The 22,709-nt window shown below is 39.4% G+C and overlaps 1 protein-coding gene across 16 annotated transcripts in view; it reads left to right on the top strand.

Moving 5' to 3' along the window:
- Nucleotides 1-22,709, top strand: part of PLD5 (phospholipase D family member 5) — a 317,026-nt gene that overhangs the window by 261,549 nt on the left and 32,768 nt on the right. For all 16 annotated transcript variants that reach the window (XM_084515097.1, XM_084515090.1, XM_084515086.1 and 13 more), the window contains one exon: nt 14,744-14,871. In XM_084515097.1, the coding sequence (XP_084371223.1) occupies nt 14,744-14,871 (128 nt within the window). The remainder of the gene's footprint in view (nt 1-14,743; nt 14,872-22,709) is intronic.

The following is a 22,709-nucleotide window of genomic DNA, read 5'->3' as shown; positions in this document are numbered from 1 at the left end:
TGAGTTCTCTTTTGTCTATTCATATAGTTCACATATGTTTCTTATCCACTTGAAGCCTGACTGACTTCCTAGAACTGTCTTAGTCAATTGCTACAATCACTGGTATGATTAGCTGTGTTTCTGATTGCTACTGTTCATGAGCACTCTTCAGCTTTCCCAGTGATGATGAGCTTTTGGTCTCTTACCTCATTCAAGTTTTTGATGTCATCTAGACTATAATGCAACTACGAATGTGGTCAGCTCTGGAAAGAGCCCAGTCTGAAGTGGCATGACACTGACACTTGGATCTCTGAAGATGTGTATGTGTTTTTAAGTTCTTTTCACTTCTTTGCAGCTTAGCTTTATCCATACAACACTTCTGCTTTGAACCTGCAATTAAAGTACTATTCAGAGTTATACCAGAAGTCATCAGAAGTATATAAGAGCAATAATAAATGACCAAACCAAGCTGATTTTGCACTATTTAGTTTTCCTTTGATAAACAGTCTGGAAAAGCTACTCATGCTACTAATTTTTGGTTGCTGCATACAGTAAGGTTGTACCATGAAGCAAACCCATGTGACCAAATCCTTCTGTATTACACAGCATTAGTTAATAAGATTTATCTCTGTAACAAGAAGTTGCCACTATTATACTACTACTGATCTTTCTAGTAATATTCTGCAGTATTTTTTACATTAATCTTAGGCTTCTACTGCACTGTGGTATTTTATGAATTTTTACACAGCCTAATGGTTGGGAATTAAATTACATTAAGCTTGATCTAGAGTAGTTCATCTGGAAGAAAACTTCCCAGAATATCTCTGCATTACTCTTCATCATTTCCATCTCTCGTTGCACACCCTTATAGAGTGATTGTCTCTAAGGCTTGAACTTGAGAACAGAGTGCATTCAGCATCTTTTCTGTCCTTCAGGCAGAATATTAACTAAATATAGTGTGCAAATATAAGTACTTATGTACTGCAGAAATTGATAGTCACTTCTATGACTCAAAACAAAACAGGTCCCGCTTTCTGGTGATTTTAATCAAAGTAGCTATGTATGAGTAAAGTGATGGGAAAAATACCAGTAAAGTTATAGGAGTATATTATATCTATACTAAGCTTCAAAGTTATATCAACAGGGTATTATTAAGACTGCAATGACAGGCTTTCAAAAATGAGACTTTGTAAGCAAACGGTCACAAAGCAACTGTTTTCAGCCATCAGACAATGGCAGCAGACTGAAGGTCTGTCTTCTGTCTTGCTGGAGTCATAAGAACCACACGCTTACAAAAAAAAAAAAAAAAAAAAAGCATAACAAAAGCAATTGGAGTATGATATTTCCATTACCCTGTATACTCTTTCAGCAATTTGTAGATTAGGAACTCCCTTGTAATGGAATTTAGCAATTTGTTGTGGTGTTTGATTTTCAACAATCACTTTTGAATCTGTACATGTTTTTATCATCTACAAAACAATACACACAAGCACCAATGTATTCTGCAGCTTCAGTATCTGTTGTTCTTCACAATCTTTTTAACTTGTTTTATTTAACTTACAAGAGTTTATTTTCTTTCCCCTCCCCTTTTTATTTACATTATGCTGTGTTATATAATGTTACGTTATGTTATTTTATTTTATTTTGCTCTCTTGGACTCAGATCTACTTATTGAAGGATGCCATTTCCTAATATTCTTCTTTAGCCTGGTTTCAAACTGTACTTACGTCATCTCTTGGGAGAGGTGGGTTTTGGTAATAATACATTTACAACTGAGTCTCTATTAAAATGTTTTTAAGTATTGCCAGGAAGCCGGTAAAGATTTCTCTCTTTGGTTGTTGATTTCCTCTTAGTGTACATTCTTATGTTATGAAGATCATCTTTCTGAAAATAAGTATTACCAGAAGGGGCTTAAGGGGTGCAGCCTTACAAAAACATTGAGTTTTAGTGTAGTCATCCTTACAGAGGCTTTTTGGTAGTTGCAGCTTGAATGAATACTATGCATTCCTCAGAATAAATCAGGAGTTGCTACTCAGTTGGTGCATTCTCTAATATGAACACAAAACAGTCACTTATGGTATGTAAAATATATCCTCTGTATCCTGACCTTTTGTGCCATTAAACTATTTGCACTATGATGCAGAATTTAGGTGAATGTGACACACTTCTTCCCACTGAACTCTATAAAATTCATCGTGCAGAGGTACTTATGCTCATGTAAATATTCGTATAGTATTTTATTTTGCTCTCATTTTCATTGTGTAGTCTCATCTTTTGCTTAATGAGCACTCGTCAAGACCTAATCTGCAGACAATTTTATTTCCTTTTTCTTTCTTGTGATGTTAACGCTGAAATAAGAGTGCTTCATGAATATTCAAGAATAGATGTTCATCATTCTCACAGAAAGTGGAGGAATAGCTTAGTTCCCATTTTACACATGAAGAAATGACACAGAGACAAGTGCCAAGATGTCCACTTATTTTGATGCCAATTTGTGACACAATCTGTTATTTTCTTTTCCAGAGTATTTATCATCGCGTAGCACTTAGTGCACATCAATGTCATTGTGAATAAGACTAGACAGACCCCAGGGACTCAAATTAAGTCCTCAGAAATTGAGATTTGTGCCTGCCCTGCCCTGACTTCTCTCATACAGAGCAGCTTTGTGGAACATCAGCTGTGGGATCCAAACATTCTGGGTAGTTTTAAGGCACTTAAAATATGAGACTATGTATTTTATTTTTTTTTTCCTTCTCATAAAACCTAGCCTTATTTGCTCCATTTTGCCTTTTGTACCACATGAGAGAGGTTCTACAGCAGCAGTCTGCTTTATTCTAAGGCCCTCCCTAGCAGAACCATCTCCTGTGCTTCATGGTCACCTTCAAGTCTTTAACATTTCCATTTTACACACATTTTATAGTCCAAATCTACTTGATTTCCTCTTCTGTCTTTTCTTTATACTGTCATCCCTCAGGCTTCCCTGGCAGGGTGTCCAGCTAGCTACTTCAGATGGGCCTCTGAAGTGATGGCAGTGCTTTCACCTGCCTTTTAGAGTGAGTGCCTTGACGGGATTGGCATCGATGTGATTGTTGGGACTAGAGGTGTACGTGCTGCCTTCTGGCCCCACTTTCATAGGGACCCCAGTGTAAGGAAAGTCCTACAGGCCTGGTGCTCTGTTAGTTGAATAATATAATAGGATCTTTACTTCTGTCCTTCACAGACAGTTGCAGATGTTTACCATGAAGAAATAAGATGATACTTCTGATCTAATCCTGCAGGACACCAAACTCCTCTGTGATTTCAGTGTGCTGTCACTTAAATATTGACAGTACATTGCACGTGTCCTTTGCTCAACTAATAGCATAGAATGTATGGAGTTGTGGCTTCCTTTTATTTTGCTTTCTACATTTTAAATAGGTGGTTTGGTTGAAAGTCAATCTGTGTTAAAAAGCTGCTAACTGACAAGCTATTGATTTGTATCCCCTGTGTATTTCCCCACAGACAAAGCATTGTTTCCATACATGCTTTTTAGTTTTCCTCAGTTCATTGTGTGGATTTTTCTGCTTGTGGCACTAGGGAATGTCAATTTGTCTCTAAAATTTCTCCATTTTAATGTATGAAGCATCTGTGTAACCAAAACAGAATGCTGAAGCCTTCACAAATGCATCCAATAAGATGGCCAGAGCTGCCATATAGTAAATCAAGCATGAGTCACTTCAGTCAGTTCCAGCAGAGCTGCAGTGTCTATTCTGCATATACTTCTATAAAAGAAGAGACTACAGAAGTGCCTTGTTTTATTAAGAACCTTAGACCCGGGTTCAGTTGTTGTTTGGAATAGGAAATAAATAATAATAATAATAATAATAATAATAATAATAATAATAATAATAATAATAAACAACACCTCCCAGAGCCCTAAACTGTAAGCAATCTTCTTTGCATACCTTTGGGTTGTATATCAAGAGTTAATACCTGCAGGACATGCAAAATAAAATAAGCACCCAAAACTGTGAATACCCTTAAAACTCCAAGAAAAATATTATTTTCATTCCCTTTTTTTTTTTTTTTTTTTTTTTTTTTTTTTTTAAGGCTTGGAAAATATATCATGCTGCATATGTAGTTAGAGAAAAAAATGTTTCTCAACTAACTGGAGAGTGGGGGAGAGTATGAATATCTGAATGAATGTATGTGATAAATAAAACAGCAAATTAGTAGGCAATGGCAAGAGTGAAATGATAAACTGAGCCTGAAGTGGGAGAGAGGGATTGAGAGGGAGGAAGAATGACGCTGGGGGAAAGTAGTGGGGGAAATGAAATAACAGGTAGATCTATGAGGAATGAATCAGATTAAAGAGGAGGGCAGAAACAGAAAAGTGAGTAATTAATTTAGGAAAACATCAGAAAAGAATGCTGGTAGAAGGCCAGGCATGTTCTTGGTGGGCTTGTGACAAAGTAGATGAAAGCAGAGAAAAATAATTGGAATTGAAATAAGAATGATCTGGGAAAAAAAAAAAAAAAAAAAAAAGGAAAAGTCAAAGGCTGACTTGGCAGGGTAATAGGACAGAATCAAAGGAAAGAGTTGGGGAAAGATCCTGTGGGAGAAGTGAGAACTAGTAGAAGGAAATGACTGTGCCACTGGCAGACCCAGGTTGATTGGTTCTGGCTGTGCCTCTGCTTTCCGTGTACAACCCTGGCCAGGTCAGCCTGTTCTGGTTTTTTGTAGTCTGGAAATAATATTCCAGAGCTGTTCAGACCTGTTAATGCAGGTGCAGGAAGACAATTCTATTATGAAGATATTGTAAAAAGTAAAAAACAGTGGGCTAGGACCAAATAATACTGCCCTCTGAGGAGGCACAGTCTGTCCTCCCTTACCTTCTTGCCAGCCCTGCAGCACACTTTCTCACCTTCTGGAACTGGGATTTCTCCTTTGCGGGAAGGAGACCGACAGAAGCCAAAGCAGAACTGCAGATGTCTGAGGACCACACCTTGGCAGCAATTGCACAAGTGTTGTTGTTACTAGTCAACATTTAAAAATGACTGATGCTGATACTGAAGGATTTAGAGTATATAAATGTCAGAATGAAATGATGTTGATAAAGTCAGAGAAAAATAGTTGCTGCAATTTTTTAAGGGATTTAACCCTAAAATATTCATTCATAGAGGGCTGTGATTCTCATTCTTCATGTGTTAAGATGAAAAAAATGTTCCAGATGTTCCTTCGTTCTAGGATATTTTATCTAGGAAGTGTATGAATCAATCTAGTTCTTCATAATGCTAATCCAAGTAAAAAGTCTTTGAAAGTGGAGGGGAGTAGTGTGTGAGTTTACTAATCTCTTTATTGTATTTAAAATAACTTTCTTTTATAACAAAAACTTATGCAATTATAATTAGGCAAAGAGAAAAAGGCACAATCCAACTTTAGTAATGCCTTTACTGATAGTGTAATAGTCTTCCTTTAAGTGGTAATGTGCTTTGTCGCCTGAATCGGCTAAGTAAGAAAATTACTTTTCCCAATCTGTAAAGCAATCACATTTATAGCTTCATCTAGTAAATGAACAGCCTGCTTCTCTCTCCAATAATGGAGAGAAAAAAAAAAAAAAAAAAGATGGAAATTAAAATTATGTATGTATTCTGTCAAACTTTGTTGTATACTTGTTGTCTTCCAGACTTTACTGAATCATCAGACTCACAAAACAGATTTACATTCAGAAAATGCTATTTAAGTTACTATTTTTCTAGAAGAGTGCCGAGTTCTGCTAAGGGAAAAGAATTGAACTGATCATCAGTTCTCTTACTATTCGAAGTTTTATTTAAAAATCTATTATTGATATGAAATACCTTAAACAGCTCTAAAAGAAGTAAAAATCTGAAAAATAGTGATTCTGATGTCAGTGTCACATCTGTGCAAAATGTAAGGATGTCTCTCATGCTTGCTGCACCATGCAGCAAAGCCCCTCAACAAAGGCATGAATATACGTCCAATACAATTATTAGAGGGCAAGGAAAAGCTGTTCGGATCTTTAGAAGATGCTTCTTTTGCATTAAGATTTTTTTTTCTTTTCCTTTTACAAATAGCTTAAAATAAGAGTCCTAAACTTTGTCCCATCCAGTAAGGCTTTCTCTAACATATACAGTACAGAAATCACTGGCTTCAGGACAGCAAGTTCAGGTGGGAAATTGCAGAGTTAAAGCACGTCAGCTTTCCTGACTTATTCCATGCAATGAATTGTACTGTCAGCTGCTAGCATTTTGTGGGGGTAGCTGCATATCAAAAATATCTTGGGTGGCAGCCTGTGCCTTCCAAAGGCATGGTTGTAACATGTATGTGCCTTAATTAAGAGTAGAATAGATGCTTTCTGGTGGAAAATATAGTATGTAAAATTCTAAATTAACAACTAAAAATCTTACCTAAAAATAAAGCATACACCACAGGATTTAAGAAAAAAAAGGGAGAAGAAAGAACTATTCTAGTGCAAATGATAATAAAAGCAAATTAATAATAGTGTTTTACATGGTGCTAAGAAGGTTATTTTACTTTTAAAATTAGTGTGGTGATATAGCCTGCATTGCAGTAAGGTACTTCAGGCTTCAATTCCTGTTTCTAAATACTGTTTTGTTAATGTGTTATAGGGCTTCACTGTGTTTTGTGGTTTTTCCTTATGAAATCTCAGGCTTTATGGACTTACGGAATGAGAAAGACGTGAGTGTTCACTGGAAACTGGATTTCTGTCTTTGGAAGGACCAGAGGTCTAGTGTCCTATGAGTTCTTTCCATTTTTGCAGTCCAAAATTCAGTGCATAGCTTGGTTAAACGTGCATGTATGTGATTAATCAGCTGAGCTACTTGCTATCTGTGGGGAAGCTTGAGTGGAGCATGCCTGTCCTGTATCTGCTCTGCAGGTGAAGAGGAGACCTTGTATTTCCCTGTCATATTTGACATGGTTTGCCCACCCTGTATTAAGATGGACCTTCAGTGTTCAGTGAATCAGAAATTGTGTTTAGTTGCTATGAGTAGGTTTTACAAAGAAATGTTGTCAGGCATCTCTTACCTCTCTTCTGTGACATGGGGCAGGAAGCATTTTGGTTATTTGTTGGATTTTCTGCTGAGTAAATCGAAAGGGCACAGCAGTCAGTGCAAAATGCATTCACATGGGTGAGAGCTGTAATGCTCTGATGCTGAACTCTGTCTACAGCAGGGTACTTAGCTGAGAAATTGGTATTTTGATTACGTGGACTAGCACCAAAGGCCGACATTTGAAATCCTGGAAGCCAGTGTTTGGATATATGTTGCCTTGGGAACTAACTAGCTCCCAAGATGTCATTGAAGTTAAACAAGAAATTGAAAGAAATTAATTCTGACCTTTGCTTTGTTCTCAAGGATTTGCCGTCCTGCATACCATGATCAAACTGCACACATGCAGATCCCCTGGTGGGTCTTTTCTGGATCTTCTCTCTCACTGCAAAACCCTGGTGTAAGCACGTGGGAAACAGCATTGCAAGCAAATGCCATTACTGCCCTCATATCTCCTTTGTTTGCATGATGCAAATGGTTATGTGAGATGAAAGGCAAACACATACTAGGATTTGGCACCTTGAATTTTTCAGAGGCCTGATTTTGAGAGGAACTGAGGCTGAGATTATGTGGACGTACCTTTAAATGGCAGCACTGGCCTAAGCAGTTCCTGCATCTCATTGCACCCAACCACAAGCCACTCATATTTGTGCTGTGCCTTCAGTTGTGTCACCATAATTTTTTGACCTGGGTCTGTCTCTGATCAGGGTCATTCCTTGGGTGCCCAAAAAGCTACCCAGGAGGAGGAGGTGGTGGATGGAAGAAGAATCACTGAACATGAGATCTGTTTATGCCAATATTATTGCTAATTAAAAAAAAAAAAAAAAAAAAAAACAGTAACCATGACAGTTGTAGTTCTGTAAAACACTCTATTTTCAAACAGGGAGCTGGGTTTTGAAATGCTCCATTTGTCCCTATTTCTCCTCCTTCCTGCTCGCTCCTGTCCCTGTGTTCAGCTCTTGGCTTCCCCAGCTGGGTGAATAGAGCAGTTTCTGGGGCTGTGCTTGTTCACAGAAATGATTTTAATGCACTAAATGGGTGAAAAAGAAAGCAAAAACCACTGGTGATTGTGGAGGATGTTTGCTGTCCCCAGTCACACTGGCCAGAGCCTGATGGTGTGTTATGGTCTGCTGGGGAGAGAAGGGAACCAGGCAAGGAGCTGGCTCAGTGCCTGAGGAGAGGAGGCTGGGAAGTCAGTGGGCAGTGACGGAGACCTCTCTCTTCCCACACCCGCAACTCCACAGGGAGATCCCTGGCTGCAGCCCGTCTGCTCAGGGAAGTGCTCCCCGAGCAGTCTTTCCTCCAAGCACAGCCAGGCTCAGACACGTGAGCTGGCGAGGGAGCATGCCAGCAGAGCTGAGCAGTGGCAGAGTGCAGGGAGCAGAGTGCTTTCTGCATGTTTCCCTCAAACCACCCACGCCACAGCCCTGAGCCTGTCAGCCCATCCAGTTCAACTCCAGAGGCTGCTGCAGGCACCTGCATCTCTCCAGCAATGGCCCAGAGGGATGCACGGAGCTGCAGCCAGAGATCCCTCTCCTGTTCACTGATTTCCTCAAAACTGTCTTTGTATCGGTGACCACAGATGATGTAAGGGAAGGCAGTAACAACCCAGTAATTTTTCATGAACATGGCTCCATCAGAAACAGCCTCATCTTACTACAGACAGCATTAGCTTTGGGGCCTCGTACTGTTTTGAGAAGCTGCATGTGCACATAGAGTATGGCTGGCTGTATGTTGGGAGTGAGTGGGAATTTCATACTGAAGGAAGGCGTTTTTGTCCAGCATGCAGTTTGAGTGCTATGCTTTAGGGCAGGCAATATAAGCTCAAGGTGGTATGGACACTAGTTCTATTAAAAAGGCTCTTTGGGTATTGATTGATCTTGTAAGAGAACACAGTTTCTTTGAGTACCTACGATTTCATTTTTGTATGTGGCAGTTGCATACAGAGTTGTTAAAGTATTTATGTTTTTTCTTTTTTATTAGTATGAAATTGAGGTGATAAACAGCACACAGAGTACAAATAATACGGTGAATGAATAACACCCAGAGTGGTAAGATCAGTCCTGTGAAGAGGAGGGAGTGGGGGGGGAAGATGAGGAATGGGGGAAGAGTGTAAGCAAAACAGCCAATTCGCAGTTAAGGTATTACCATCAGAGATTTCCCTAAAAGTCTTTGAGTATTTTCTCTTCAAAGTCTGAATCATTAATCCTTCTGGGGCCAGGCAGACTTTTAAATTGCATTTTAAATCCAATATTCCATAAAGAGCAAGAAATAGTAAATATTCTAGTTTGCCTTTTAATCATTCAGAGACATAGTAAAAATAACTGTGTTGTCAAGTTGTGCATTCCTCTGCTTTTGTACTTGTCCTCCTCCGAGTGCTGGCAGGTCACGCTAATGGAGCTTCTGGAACAACTCCAGACTTTCTGCAATCAGCTAAGAAAAAAGCATAAAAGTTCCTGGGGAGATGATCCTCTCCCTCGGTCACTTGGGTCTGCCCAGCATGGGGCAGGTACTCTGCCACTTGACAGGGTTTGAAAAACTCTGGATTTCTGTCTCAGTAAAATGAAACTTATTTTTAATTGTAAGTGTATGTTGTAGTAAGTTTTGTAGCTGAAGGCAAATAAGTAAAATGGAAGCATCTACTGCAAAATGTAAGGAACGAGGTGTTCGCTTTGAAAATATATACATCCATATATGTGTGTGTACTCGCATTCATATTTCTTAGTGAGCAATTTTTATTTTATTTTTTATAAGTTTGGGATTTAGGGATAATAAAGGATCTTTTGTTGATCTTTGAGTTAGCACATGATATTGTGCTATTTTGGCAATACAAATATTACCTGCATCTATGCTGCTCTGAACACTCAGCATATCTGCAGGAGTGGAGCTGCTGCATGGCACCACAGTAAGTGCAGCACATGCTGCCTCCCACCCACGTGGTAGCCTCCCAGAGAGGCTGTGTGAGGTGCCTGAGTGTGTGTGCTCTTGTGAGCTCTAGGGTTCACGGTCTGGACAAGGTAAGCCTGCTCTTGACTTCAGCTTGAGGCCACTGTCCAAAATGTATAGATCAAAGTGTGTATAGTTGTGTGCCAAGAGACTGTCAGCAGCAGGGTGAAACAAATAGGCCATGGCTCAGGTTCTCAGATTCCTTTTTAAAGGTCATATTACTTGGAGTGTTTGCTTGGGAAACACAGAACTAGGAGAGGAAAAAAAAAATAGTGCCACGACCAAAGGATAGACATATGGTGATGAGTGAAGGGACAGCAAGAATGGGGTAAGCCGAGGAGAGCAGCTGTTTTTACTGTGGCCAGTTTGGTGATGATGTGATGTGGGGAACGGTGGCTGGAGGATGAGCAGGGGATTGGATGTGTTGCAGGGGCATTTGGCAGGTACAAACTGCAAATATGTATACAAGAGAGCCATAAACAGCATTGCTTTCACTGACCATACTCATTTTGTGTACTAGAGCTTCCTTGCATCTTGCTCTCCCTCCTCCTTTGGGAACCCTCTGCAATCTCCCCACATCCCCTGCCTACCAACAGCTCTGTGCAGCTCCCCCTTCCCTGCTGTGCTCCCGTGACCTGCACATAACAGGCCCTGTTTTCCCAAGATGGGGAAGGAGAAGCACTAAAAAGCCCCTGTTTATCTCCTCCACCTTTACAACTCTCCTGTGTCTAGCAGGGGGCAGTTGCGTCCAGCCTGACTCCACAACCCGTTCTCCTGGGGCTCTGCTGTCCCAGCACGTGCTTTCAGGCTGTGCATCTCTCTCCACTGCCTGTCCACTGCAGTGCAGCTCCCTCCTGTCAGGGCTGATGCAGTCAGGGCTCTCAGTCCTCTCATCACCGCTCTGCCTGTTGTGAATCACCCCTCACTGTTGCTGCAGCTTCCCAGATACCTGTGCCTTGTTCTCATCTCAGTCCTTAAATCCTTCCTCCTCCCCATTTTTCTTTGTCTAGTTTTAAAAACACTTAAAGTGAGAGTAAGAGTGTTGTGAAGACAGAAGGCCAATTTTAGCCGTGATACAAGCAAAGGAAGCTTCTGTTCCTTGGGCGTTATGTTTGCTAACTCCACTGCAAGTTTAGCCTGGAACTGGTGCTGCTGAAATTTGCATGTTTGCTTTTGAGGCAGCTGTGATAATAGCAGCCTAAGCAGTTGCTCTTTCTCAGTCTTCTTTACAAAAAAAAGTTTTACTGTATCCACCAGTGAGGTGATTCGGCTCAGTGACATTGCCTCTGTACCAGGACAAGCTGGTACTATTCCAGGGTGCACACGGATGTGGGACCAGAGGCTGCACCTCCTGCAGTCGGCCTCATAGATGAGTCGCTGGAGGCGCAGAGGCAACCCTGTGAGCCCTGGCCTGCTGCAGCCTCCTGGGCAGGTCTCCCAGTTTGTGTAGCTGCCTGGTGACCTTGCCACAGCAATAGTAAACTCCACAGCTAGCATATGCTGCAACACAGCTGCACCAAGATGTGCTTATGCATGACACAAGGTTTTTCCCTAACAGAGCATCTGCACAGTAAGCCCCTGATTAAAGTCTCCCGCTAACAGCTTAGAGTGTTTGGACTCAAGTATTCAGAAAAAGTCCTGGCCTTAAGCTCCTGTTTAGAAGTCAAGCCTGCCCTGTGGCCTTGATAACATTGTTAGTGTTATCAAGCTACCTGGCAGCAGGCAGCTAGACCAAACAGCACTTTGCAAGGCTAGAAATGGTAAATCACATTTTCTTGTGCTGTGCTTCTGCTTTGGGATTCCTTTGGGAAATGAATGAAAGGTCAGTCTTTTTGAAGTACTCCTGTTGCCTTCTGTATTATTTCTCCCCCCTTGTGTGGTAGACCAAGAGGCCAAGCAGCAGCCTGGCACCCCTCAGGGGCTCTGTTCCCCCACCCACCCACCCGCCCATGGCCTGAGAAGGCCCAGGCTCGCAAGGCCAGGATCCTGCTGTGTGCCCCAGCCTGTTAGAGGATGCAAACCTCTCTGCCTAGAAGAAGAAGTACTCAGATAAATGTCTGTCACTTCAAGCACGCTTTGATCCCTGCAGTATACTTTCTTCCTGTGAGAAACGAGCACTCTGGCCCAGCCTTTACAGTGCACGATTTGATGGGACAGGCAAATCCAGTCAAGTTTTGAGTGACAGCACTGGTTTTCTCTAAGCTCTTATCCTGCACTTTAATGTTCAGTGAACCAAAATTGTTGGACTTATTTTCTAAGAGTCTGGCATCTACATTAGCAATCAAAGCTACAAATTGTGCCTTCTGGTTGAACTCACTAGACCCCCAGCTTTGTGTAATTGAGGCTGCAGCATGATAAAGAGTTCTGTTATGGCTTCACATATTGATCACTCCAATTTAATTTCCTCATGGGAACTGGACCACGCTAGGGATGATGGATTGTGTTGAAGGCCTGATAAGCCTATTTTAACAAAACATCTCAAGAGCTTCTAGAACAGAGGCAATTATCAATACTGATGCATGTTTCCTTTCATCAAAAGTTAAGGGCTCATTAATAGGCTATACAGCAGCTGCTCCCTGCAACACGACTTCTCTTTTTTTAATTAACTTGGAGATACTGTTTCCTCAGCCTTATGAGTTGGCTGTTTCCAGAAGAAAAAGAAATTGGGTTTCACGTTTTGTTTTTAGTGGTGTGTATGCTAGCAGTATCACCTGCACTGCTATAATCAGTATTTTGGTAATTGAAGTCTAGATTATATTTTAGAGTGATAGTCCTCTCCTACCAATTATGTCAGTATGTAAACTGCTCCCAAACCCTGGGGTCTTATACCTAGAATTTTGTGTCAGGTTACTGAAGATGGCTGCTATTTTTAATGTTAATATTGTTGGTAAAATAGTTTCCTGTTGTAACTTTGGCAATCAACATTTTTATTCAGCATTGAATATTTCAAAAATATTTTTAAATGTTTTTATTTTAGGCACTCAGTTATGAGAAGAAAGATCATTGTTGGTGCAGATAGTTTTACCTTTCCTATATGAAAATGCTAACACTTCATTTATAATCTATTTGCTGTAGGTGTGTTGTGGGTGTTAAATTCTTATACTGTTTAATGTTGTAAATTGGATGTATGGAAAGAAATTATGATCAAGGCAAACTGCTATGTTAAACTTGATTTTTAAACACAGTTTTCAGATAATCAGCTAGAAGTTTAGTGCCTTACAGAACAGTTTTCCTCAGCTAGTAGGAGGAGTTGCTTTTGTTTATTCATTGGAAAACAATATTACATATAAACATTTAACACCTGCTCTAGTGTTTTCTCGTTTCTTTACCAGTTCACGTACATTATCTCATTAATTAGCACAGTTCTCCTCATTAACGCATGGATTGAAAACAGCAACACATTCAAAGGAGTAATGCTTTGTTTCCAGCCTTTCATTTCCAAGGTTAGATGATACCTGGAAAAAAATTGGAAATGTAGCCAGGTAGCATGAAATGTAACTGTAGTGACCTGTTTCTTACTTAAAGTCCTGTGTTGCAAGTTTGGTGCCTTACTATATCTTTTTTTTTCCTGATGTCTGAACTTCTGGAATCATTCATTCAAGATAAATTTGTAATTTTCATAATAATAATAATGAAAGTAAATATTTATCACTGGCAATTACAGCTTAAAATTGAGAGTCAAATATTTCTTAGAAGGTCAGAAATAAGAGGTTAAATAAAAAATATTTTAGTTCCTGAAGTATCCTGTAATTCTAAAGTTGTGATTCCTATTCAGACATTATGGGAATTCATGGTACTGATGATCACATGAATGTTTAATGGGAGATAGCTGCCCTCTAGTCTGCTTTACTGTCACTTCTCTTGCCCACTTACTGTGACAAGTAGAAAGAGATTGGGTTACTTTAAATTACCTTCAGCAATAATTAATTCAGATTAATCACCTAATCTTACAAACACTGGAGCACTGAAAGAAAAATAATGATGTGAGAAATCCCATGAACTCATCTAATATTAAATATATTCTGTGCTTAGTGCTGCAAACATACTGATGGGGCTGATTCAGACATTTTTACTCATGTGATGGAGCCAACAGCTTTTCCCCCTAAAAGTAGGTCCTTTGATTTCAGCAGACTTTAATCCTTAAGAAAACCATGCAATTCAAAGTGGCAGGCTCAAAGTCACATATAAGTAGAATTGAACATAGCTTCAGCATACTTCAGGTCTCTGTTTCTTTCCTCACTCCTTAATATTTTCCACGGTCCTCTCATTGGCGTCTGTTCCATGTGGTAAACCACTGCAGGCTTTGTGCTCAGAGCATTGCACAGGGCAAGGGAAAAGAGTTTGCTTTTCAGGTTGGGCATATAGTTGGGTTTTATACCTCAGAGGTCATTATAATATGTAGCAGGTTAGAGTTGCAGCATAGACATTTAAAAATGGTTTTAGGAGCATATAGTGCTTGAAAAAATAGCAATTACATGATTCTAAAAAGGGAGGTAAATAAGCAAAGAGAATAAAACATGGGGATGTTCCCTACACCTGTTTTTCTGGAATATATGTTAATTAAGGTCTGGAATAGTGGGACAGTAAGACTGTCTATCATTGACTTTAAGCCTTAATGATATGTTTAATTATGTCCCTTTGTAGCTTTGATAGCTGAGACCCTGAAATGTGAAGTTTCTTTTCTTTAATGTCTGTAACTTCTGTACTTCTAAACAGTGTTTTTTGTTGTTGTGTCTGTAAATCTCTAGGTGCTGAAGTGCTGTATATGAACATGTCAGCATATAATGAAGGTCGCCTTCAGTCATCTTTCTGGATTGTTGATAAACAACATGTGTACATTGGGAGTGCCAGCCTAGACTGGAGATCACTGGGACAGGTAATTTAATTGAAAAAGTGCTCCTATACCCTTTGAGCATATAATAAGGAAAAAAGTATTGTTTTGAAGCCAACAAGTGGAGATGTAGAGCTTTCTTTTCCTGATAGTTTGCTGGCAGAGGAACTGCCAGAATTTTGATGACTCTTCTGTTTTGTCACAAGTGTATTGCTATAAATGTTATTTCTTTTTGTTGAAATACCTATTCTCAACGTTTATGCTTTGCATTAATTTTATTTAAAAAAAAAAAAGTTATTGTCTTTATTGATTTCATTGATGATTTTGTTGTTTCAAGGTTGTAAGTTCTGGTTTTCTTATTTTAAAAACATAATGGTAATTTTGAGCAAACGTGTTGGGAAACAAACTGCTACAGAAACTCCCTGATAGTGTTGTGAGAATGACCAAGTCCCTCTCGTCTGCCATTTAAATGAGAAAAAGCAAAATTCAGAAGGAATTACAAGTGGATAGCACATAATATCCTGAAATACCCACCACAGCTGGGGAGGGATAGATTTATGGGCACAGAAAGTCAATAGCATAAGGCTATTGAAGATTGTACCTATTAAAATTCTGTATTTTAATTCTGTCATAAGCAAGAGTTGAGGGATGTACTCTTACCAACCATCAGTGCTGAGGACTCTCTACAGTCTGATGCCATTTTGAAGAAGTAATTAATCCATAATGCAGCTTATTTGTCTTTTTATCTTTTCTTCCCCCAGCAGTCTCAGGATTGTTAAAGGCTGTAATAGTCAGTGGTATGGAGCAAAAATGACCACGTGAGACTACTGTTCAGGGCATGGAGCCTGTACTTTTAGAGTTCATTAATTGTAATGCACAATGTAAGGTAAAGGGAGCAGTCCTAGTTTGGTAGTTATTAATTGCTATTAAAAAAACATTCTTTCTAAATATGAGCAGAATGTCAGAAACTCATGAATAATTTTGAATGTCCTTTGTAATGACTTTGTGGAGAAGCAGGTGTGTGTTGTGTTGGAGTTTTAAAGATTTCATTATAGGATTGGTCTTCTCATGATGAAGTAAATCTTAACTTATGTAGCATGCCTGCATTGAACTTTGATGCTAATTTTGTGTTTCAAATGTGATTCCTCACTGTTAATTTTATCATTTTATTTTTTGTATGCATTTGGATTTTTTTTTGTCTTACTGTCATTTACTGGTATGTATTTTATGTGGTGATAAAATGAAGCCCAGAGGAATATTTGTACAGAGAAAAAAAGAAATGTCTCTCACGAGTTGCAGTAAAAGAGAATCTGCTTTCAATTAGTTGAGAGATGCACATTGGGGTTTCAGAAGAGCCTGAGGATATTAGATGCTTGGCCCTTGTTGACATCTGATAAAAGTATCCAATTCCCTTGCCCCAGAGTTATAGGTTAATAAATCAGGGCAACTGTCAAAGAGATCTCATATGCAGTCCTAAAATAATAATCTGTCTTGGGCTTTTCACGTAAGAGGCAAAACAAGCACAGAACCCTGTCATTTTATTCTGAGTACTTTCCTGAAGGAAAATGCTTCGGCACACGCGTAGGACCTAATGATGCAAAGAGCTGAGTCCTTACTGGGGAAACACATGGAAACACAGCTCCCATGGGTTTTCATTATCAGATAATGTGTAGCTGCACCTGAGGGTCAGGCCCCCCTTAAAGAGTATGTCCCGAGCGGAGCTGGGGAGTAGAGGAGCAGGGAGAGCCAGGCCTGTCCAGGCCCATGCACTCGCACTGCCTGCAGTAGTGGGGTAGGGCTTCTGCAGTTCTGCAACAACAGCAGAAAACTTGCTCAAGTTGTCACTACACATTTTCTGTTGCATCCTGGCTTTACCTACAGGGAAGGGACTGTGAAAAGGCAGACTGGGCTGTTGATTAGTCACATATGGTCTCTTTAAAAACTCATCTGATTTTTAGAGTAACAGAACGGTGGTTACTGAATCAGCAAACCACCAGGGCCAGTTTTGCTAGATCCTGACAGCAAATCACAGGATAAAGTAGGTCTCTGCTATTCTAGAAAGACGTGGTTCTTCGGCCTATCAAGCAAGCAGTTATCTTCTCACTCAAACAAGCTATCCAGTGTGAGTCAGTCACCTTGTAGCTAGCAGGGGCTCATTATTCAGCAGCTCAGTTGAAGTGTAAATTGTTTGAGCACATTCAGACTGACATCTAATAATACCTGAAATGCAATGAAAATCTTAAGATTTAGCTGTATATGGTTGTCATATCTTTTCACATACCTCCCCCTGTATTTTCTGCATGCATGTTTACAGCTTCCTTCCTCCTGAACCTTTGCATGCGCTCAAGCCAGTACACTGCATTATTCATATAGGAGCACCATTCCACTGGTGCAGCAGTTGTGCTAAAGATGCAGCAGGTTTTTACAGTATTTCCAGAGCTTGCTTTTGATACTGTACAAATATAGGCAGGTGGCTGTTAGTTTTGCTTGCCTAACCTGTGCAAATGCATAAATGCATCTCCAATTCTATTAGCATGAGGCTGGAACAATGCTCTACAGGTCTTTTTGTTCATCTTGCTATATAATTTAAAAAAAAAAAAAAAAAAGGATGCAAACCTCAGCCATTGGTTTGGAATGTAAAAGCTGTGCAGCTGGTAATTAGTTTGAGTGTATGTGTTGATAAATGAATATTAGCAGAATCTACCTTTATTTAGTAACCAAGTTTTAATTAGTGACAGTCTAGTTCTAAGGGAAAGCATTTGTGGAAAAAATAACAGGCACACAGTGCAACTATAAACTGTGTGGGGATTGTAAACTGATTGGGGATTATAAACTGTTGGGGATTGGACTAGATGATCTTTCAAGGTCCCTTCCAATCCCTAACATTCGGTGATTCTGTGTGGTAGGCTGCACATTTAGTTTATTCTTTCTACAGATTCATGTTTTCTTTTCCAGGTGTACAAACTAAGTGAGAATAAAAATACTGTTTTTCCATATTTATTTACAGACTTGACACAAAGGAGCATATTCACACTCAGAACTGTGTAGGTAAAGACTAACAAGAGATACAATGTGATGAGCAGGCAAAACCTTTTGTGTATATTTGGGGTACATTTGGAAGCTAACCCTTTTAATGTGATACTTGTGACCATACCTGCATGTAACATACTTCTTTCTCCAAGAAAAAATAATTCCTGAGAAATTAAACTTTTTTTCCAGCTATTTGTGTCTTTACCTAGTTAGTTATATACAGACTTTTTCACTGCTCTGTCCTGCACACCTTAAACATCAATAAATAATCTTGCCTTTAGCATAGAAGAAGGTGATGTTTATTGCAGGTTTATATACATGGAACTGTAAGAAGCAGAAACTATTCTAGTTTTCAGAAATTATTATTTTCTTGGGCGTCTGAGTCTAAACTGAAATAATAATTTAACTTCTAACAGCTTCTCTGAAAAAACAGCATGAGGATTCATATGCACAAAGGTGTCAGATTTGCTTTTATAATATTTGTGGAGAATTCTCTGCATCTATAAGCTGGACACTAGAAATCAATCTCTTATGTGGCTTAGTGTGTTTTGTTGCAATTTTCTTGACTTGCCATCACTGACAAGAAACAGTGCTAATATTGTCTCTAAAAGTAGTTTTTCTGCATTAGGAAGAGAGATTTTCATATGTTGTGTACATTACCTAGGGAATAACATTTATAGTTAGATATATACTTGTGCCTTTGCTGTCAAAATTTTAATATTTGCCAGAGTCTGAGCTTTGACATTATGGACAGGACTGATAGTGCAGTCTATTGCTAAATTTGCTCAGCATTTCCCATGTAAAATTGTGTTTCAAGTGGGTTGCAAGTTTTCCAAAACACTAATCATTTTGGCTGAGATCTATGCCAGCTATCTGCTTTTGTCTGAAATTAAACCCTGAAGGCAAGTGAATATGACTGTAGAGCCTCCCTGGAAAAATGAGTTTTTAAAAAGTAAGGCTTTTTCACTCAGAGTGGGCTATTCTGATCTTTTCTTTGAATAGGTCTAGATTTTTTCAGGGATACATTTTTAACTGTTCCTATCAATATATGCCAAATACAACCATAATCCACTGAAAATTTGCAATTCATGCATACGTAAAAGTAATTCTTAAGGAAGTCCTTTTCTGTCTGTCACATTTCATTCCTTGAGCTTTTGTGTGGTGATGGACCTCATCTAGGGGACCCAGGTAGTTGCGGAGCACCACTGAAATTCAGACAGGTGTTACAGGATCTGGGCCCAGAAGTCTAATGGGAGTCGATTGGTCCAACAAAGAGGAGGATGGGAGGTTGAGTGGTAAATGAGGCTGATCTGGACCCAGAGGGAAATGGTTGCTTGTATTGAAACTGTAAAGAAACACTAGCAAGAATGAAAGACAGTTAGTGGAGAGGATGAGGAACCAGCAGGAGGCTGTGACAGAGAGATAATGAGGCTGGGGAGGTGTCGGAAGGAAGGAAGATGCTGAATAACAATGATCCCAGGGAAAACTGAAATTAGCTAAGGGAGGAAGCCAGGCAGGTTAAATTGCAGGACAGGTTTGTTGAAATGGGAAGATGGAGACTACACAGGTGTTGAGAAAGTTGCAAAATCAGTTAGGAGGAGAGAAATTGTATGATGTGCCAGGAAAATAAAGCTGAGGGCTGTTGAGCAGACAAGGGACAAGAGGCTGGGAGCTGGGCCTGAGAAATGAGTTTCAGTCAAGAGACTGAGTCAGAGGCTGGGGGTGCAGCATGGAGGTTAAGGTGGATAAGAACTGGGAACCCAGGGGTGAGAAACACCCTTCCTCTCCCTCTTCTGTTTGAAGCTCTGGCTTTGCAGCATCAACACTTACTGAACATGTAATTTTGTTTAGTTGCTTTCATGATTATTTTATTTTATTTATTTTATTTTTGCTGCTCTGAAGAGTTGTTTCTGGACAGGGATATAAATTGCTACACTAATAGTGATGGTTTCCTTAAAAGTTTACCAGTCTCCTTTTATAGTAGTGGCTTTCAGATTTTTGTTCTTAATAATTTTTTTTCTTTGTTTTCTTAGGACCAGGGCAGCCATGATCTTTCCTGCTCTCCTAGAGAGGTATCACTTTCCTAGATATAGTAACAATGTGTAAAATTGCATCAGTGAAATAATCTTTCCACTGATCTAGTTTTTTTTCTGGTAAATTTTGTAAACTGATAAAATGGTGCAAAAACTGTATAAACAAGTCTTTCATCAAGCTGGTGAACCTGAAAGAATTATAGGAAGGCTTGTAGTACCATTTTCCCTGCAAAATGTGATATAGGGGAGTGCTAACAGAGGGAAATGGTAAAGGTAAAATTTTCAATCTCACTTTGAGCTTTTTATCTCATTTGAGAGATCTGGGTGATCCTCTGTACAACTTCTGCCTTCTGCTTTCACTGACACTCAGTCAGTGGTTGCCGCAATTGATGAAGTATCTTCGCAACGTTCCCAGGCTCTTGCCTAAGATGTTTTGTGACCATTGAACAAGCCAGGCAGCATCGTTGGGCTAGAGTTGGGCAGTGTATTTTAGTATATATTTACGTTAATGACCTGTTGAAATCTGTTGTTAGCAAAATGCACACGTGCATTCTAAAATGTTTGATTGAGAAAGGATTCATTCAATGCTACCTGAAATTCTATACATCTACTGATTAACTGCTGCCTGTGGTTTACACTAGTAAAAACAAAGGCGATGTGGTGCTGTATTCTAGTCTCTAGTTACTTGACCAGGTAGCTTATTAATGCAACTAAAATAAACTAAAATAAATTATCAACCATAATATTAATGAAGAGCAAGAACTAACAAAAAAAGAATTATGTTTCATTTGCTTCATGACCGCCTCAAATAGTTTCAGTGAAGTTTGAAAATGCTTTTTTGCTCCTTAATTCTCTTAAGGAACATGAGGTTTGTAGTACAAACAGAACCTCTAATCAGCCCAAAATACACTTCTGCAGCTCTTCATTGCTAACAACATTTTTGGAAAAGCTTTATTATTCACACATGAATAATTGAATCCAGTGGGCAAACAACCGTAGTGGATTAGCTCAACCATTTCAGAAAAATATGTGTATGTGCAATAATCAGCCCTTGGAAAATTCTATTATGGGACATCATTGAAACAAGTAAAAATTAATCCGATTATCTTCGCTGGAAGTGGAATCAAGCCAATATTGACTACTGTTGTGTCGTAGTCTAGAAAATAGCTTAAATTGTCAGTGCTAGCAAGTGACATGTAAATGGATATATGTGTGAGGTAGTTAGCGTCCAAATTTTGAGCTCTGAAGATGCCTGCTGGTTGCTCTCTTTAACTGGTCTACGTGGTCTACAGGGCTGGTTATGAACACCTGGACTAAATGGAAGTGGCACATCCAGAGTCCTCCAGTTACTGGAGATGAAGTCAGAAACACAAACTGGGAGTCTGCTCACATGTTGTGCATCTGCACACAAACTGCCTAGATTGAGGAAAAAAAGTGAGTCTTAGTGTGCCAGAAAAAGAAGGAGTGCTGGGAAGAAATGTTCTCAGGGAAGAAAAAAAAAAAAAAAAGTAGTGAAGAAGTAGACCTGAAAATAGGTGAGGTTCCTGGCTGGAGGAAAGTTCCTAGAAGAGGTGCAAGATCCTGGAGATCAAAGAGCTATGAGGAGATGGAGACCAGGGGAAAGGTGATGGTCGAGATGAGCAATGGTGAGCAACCACACAGCAGGGATGGACCCAACTTTCTGTGCTGCCATCCCAGGCCAGCAGCCACCTCCCTGCAGGGAGGTAGCATGGAGTGGAGAGCAAAGGAGTGTGCTTGCAAAATAATCAAGTAGTTAGAAAAATGTCATCTGATTGGTTCCTAAATGAACCCCAGTATCCAGATCTTCTGCAAGTAGTCATTTGCTCTATCTTGCTTCTGACATCTTGAAAGGATTATCCCCCAAAATCCTACATTGTGACTCAACTGATGGTGAGGAAAAGTTCCTAAGAAGGGACATACTTTTCTCTCTTACAGTTAGCTGTGTAAGAACTGCTAGCAGAGGATTTATTTTTTTTCAGTTGCCTCTTAAATCAGTATATTTTTTAGATTCTTCACTCTTCTGATTGTTCTAAATTCAGACTAAATTAGGCTGAATGGCTTTAGAACATAATTTTTAATGGGAAAACAAAAAAAGCAAGTGTGAATTTGCTTTCATTTTCCCTGTTTACTTTGTGTCTATTGCATTCCTTGTGTGATTTCTTTCACCAACGCAAAGTACGATTTCAGAAAGGCATTTGATTTTTCTTTACCTTAAAAAAACATACAAGACAAACCAACTGAACAACATAATGACAAAAAAAAAAAAAAAAAAACTCTGAAGGAGGACTGAGAAAATAATACCTGATGTCATCACCACCGTATTTATTCAGGAAGACATTAATTCTTGGTAAATTAGGCTCGGTCTCATGTGTAAAAGTTATCTGACTTTGCTTCTTACATGAAGTTATTTCAGGCGGCGTTTTGAATAGCAAAGTTTATCTAATCATCTGTGCTGCAGAGGATCAATTATTTGTTCTTGCTGACTCCCAACAGTGCCTTGCAATGCTTTCAAAAGTGACAGCTACCAGGCAGGACTATGAAACAGCACCATTTCCTTTTCAGGCAGCTTCCTCTCCGTGTTCCTCTTAATCCCTTGAGGTTATAAATCAGAAACTAGTGATTGTATCTACATAATCTAAGCTAATTGGAAAATTAGATAAACTGTACCAACACTATCAGTTTAGAAACAGTGACCTGTTTTATCTGAGGAGTTAGGTTTTTACCTGATGCACCTGAGACGTTAGATATACTAGAAGGCCAAAATAGATTACAGGTAAACTGACTTCTAAAGTACACCAG

The sequence above is a fragment of the Aythya ferina genome (genome assembly GCF_964211825.1).
Source record: "Aythya ferina genome assembly, chromosome: 3".
NCBI lineage: Eukaryota > Metazoa > Chordata > Aves > Anseriformes > Anatidae > Aythya > Aythya ferina.
Note: the sequence above shows the minus strand (reverse complement) of the source record. Positions and strands in the feature narration are given on the sequence as shown.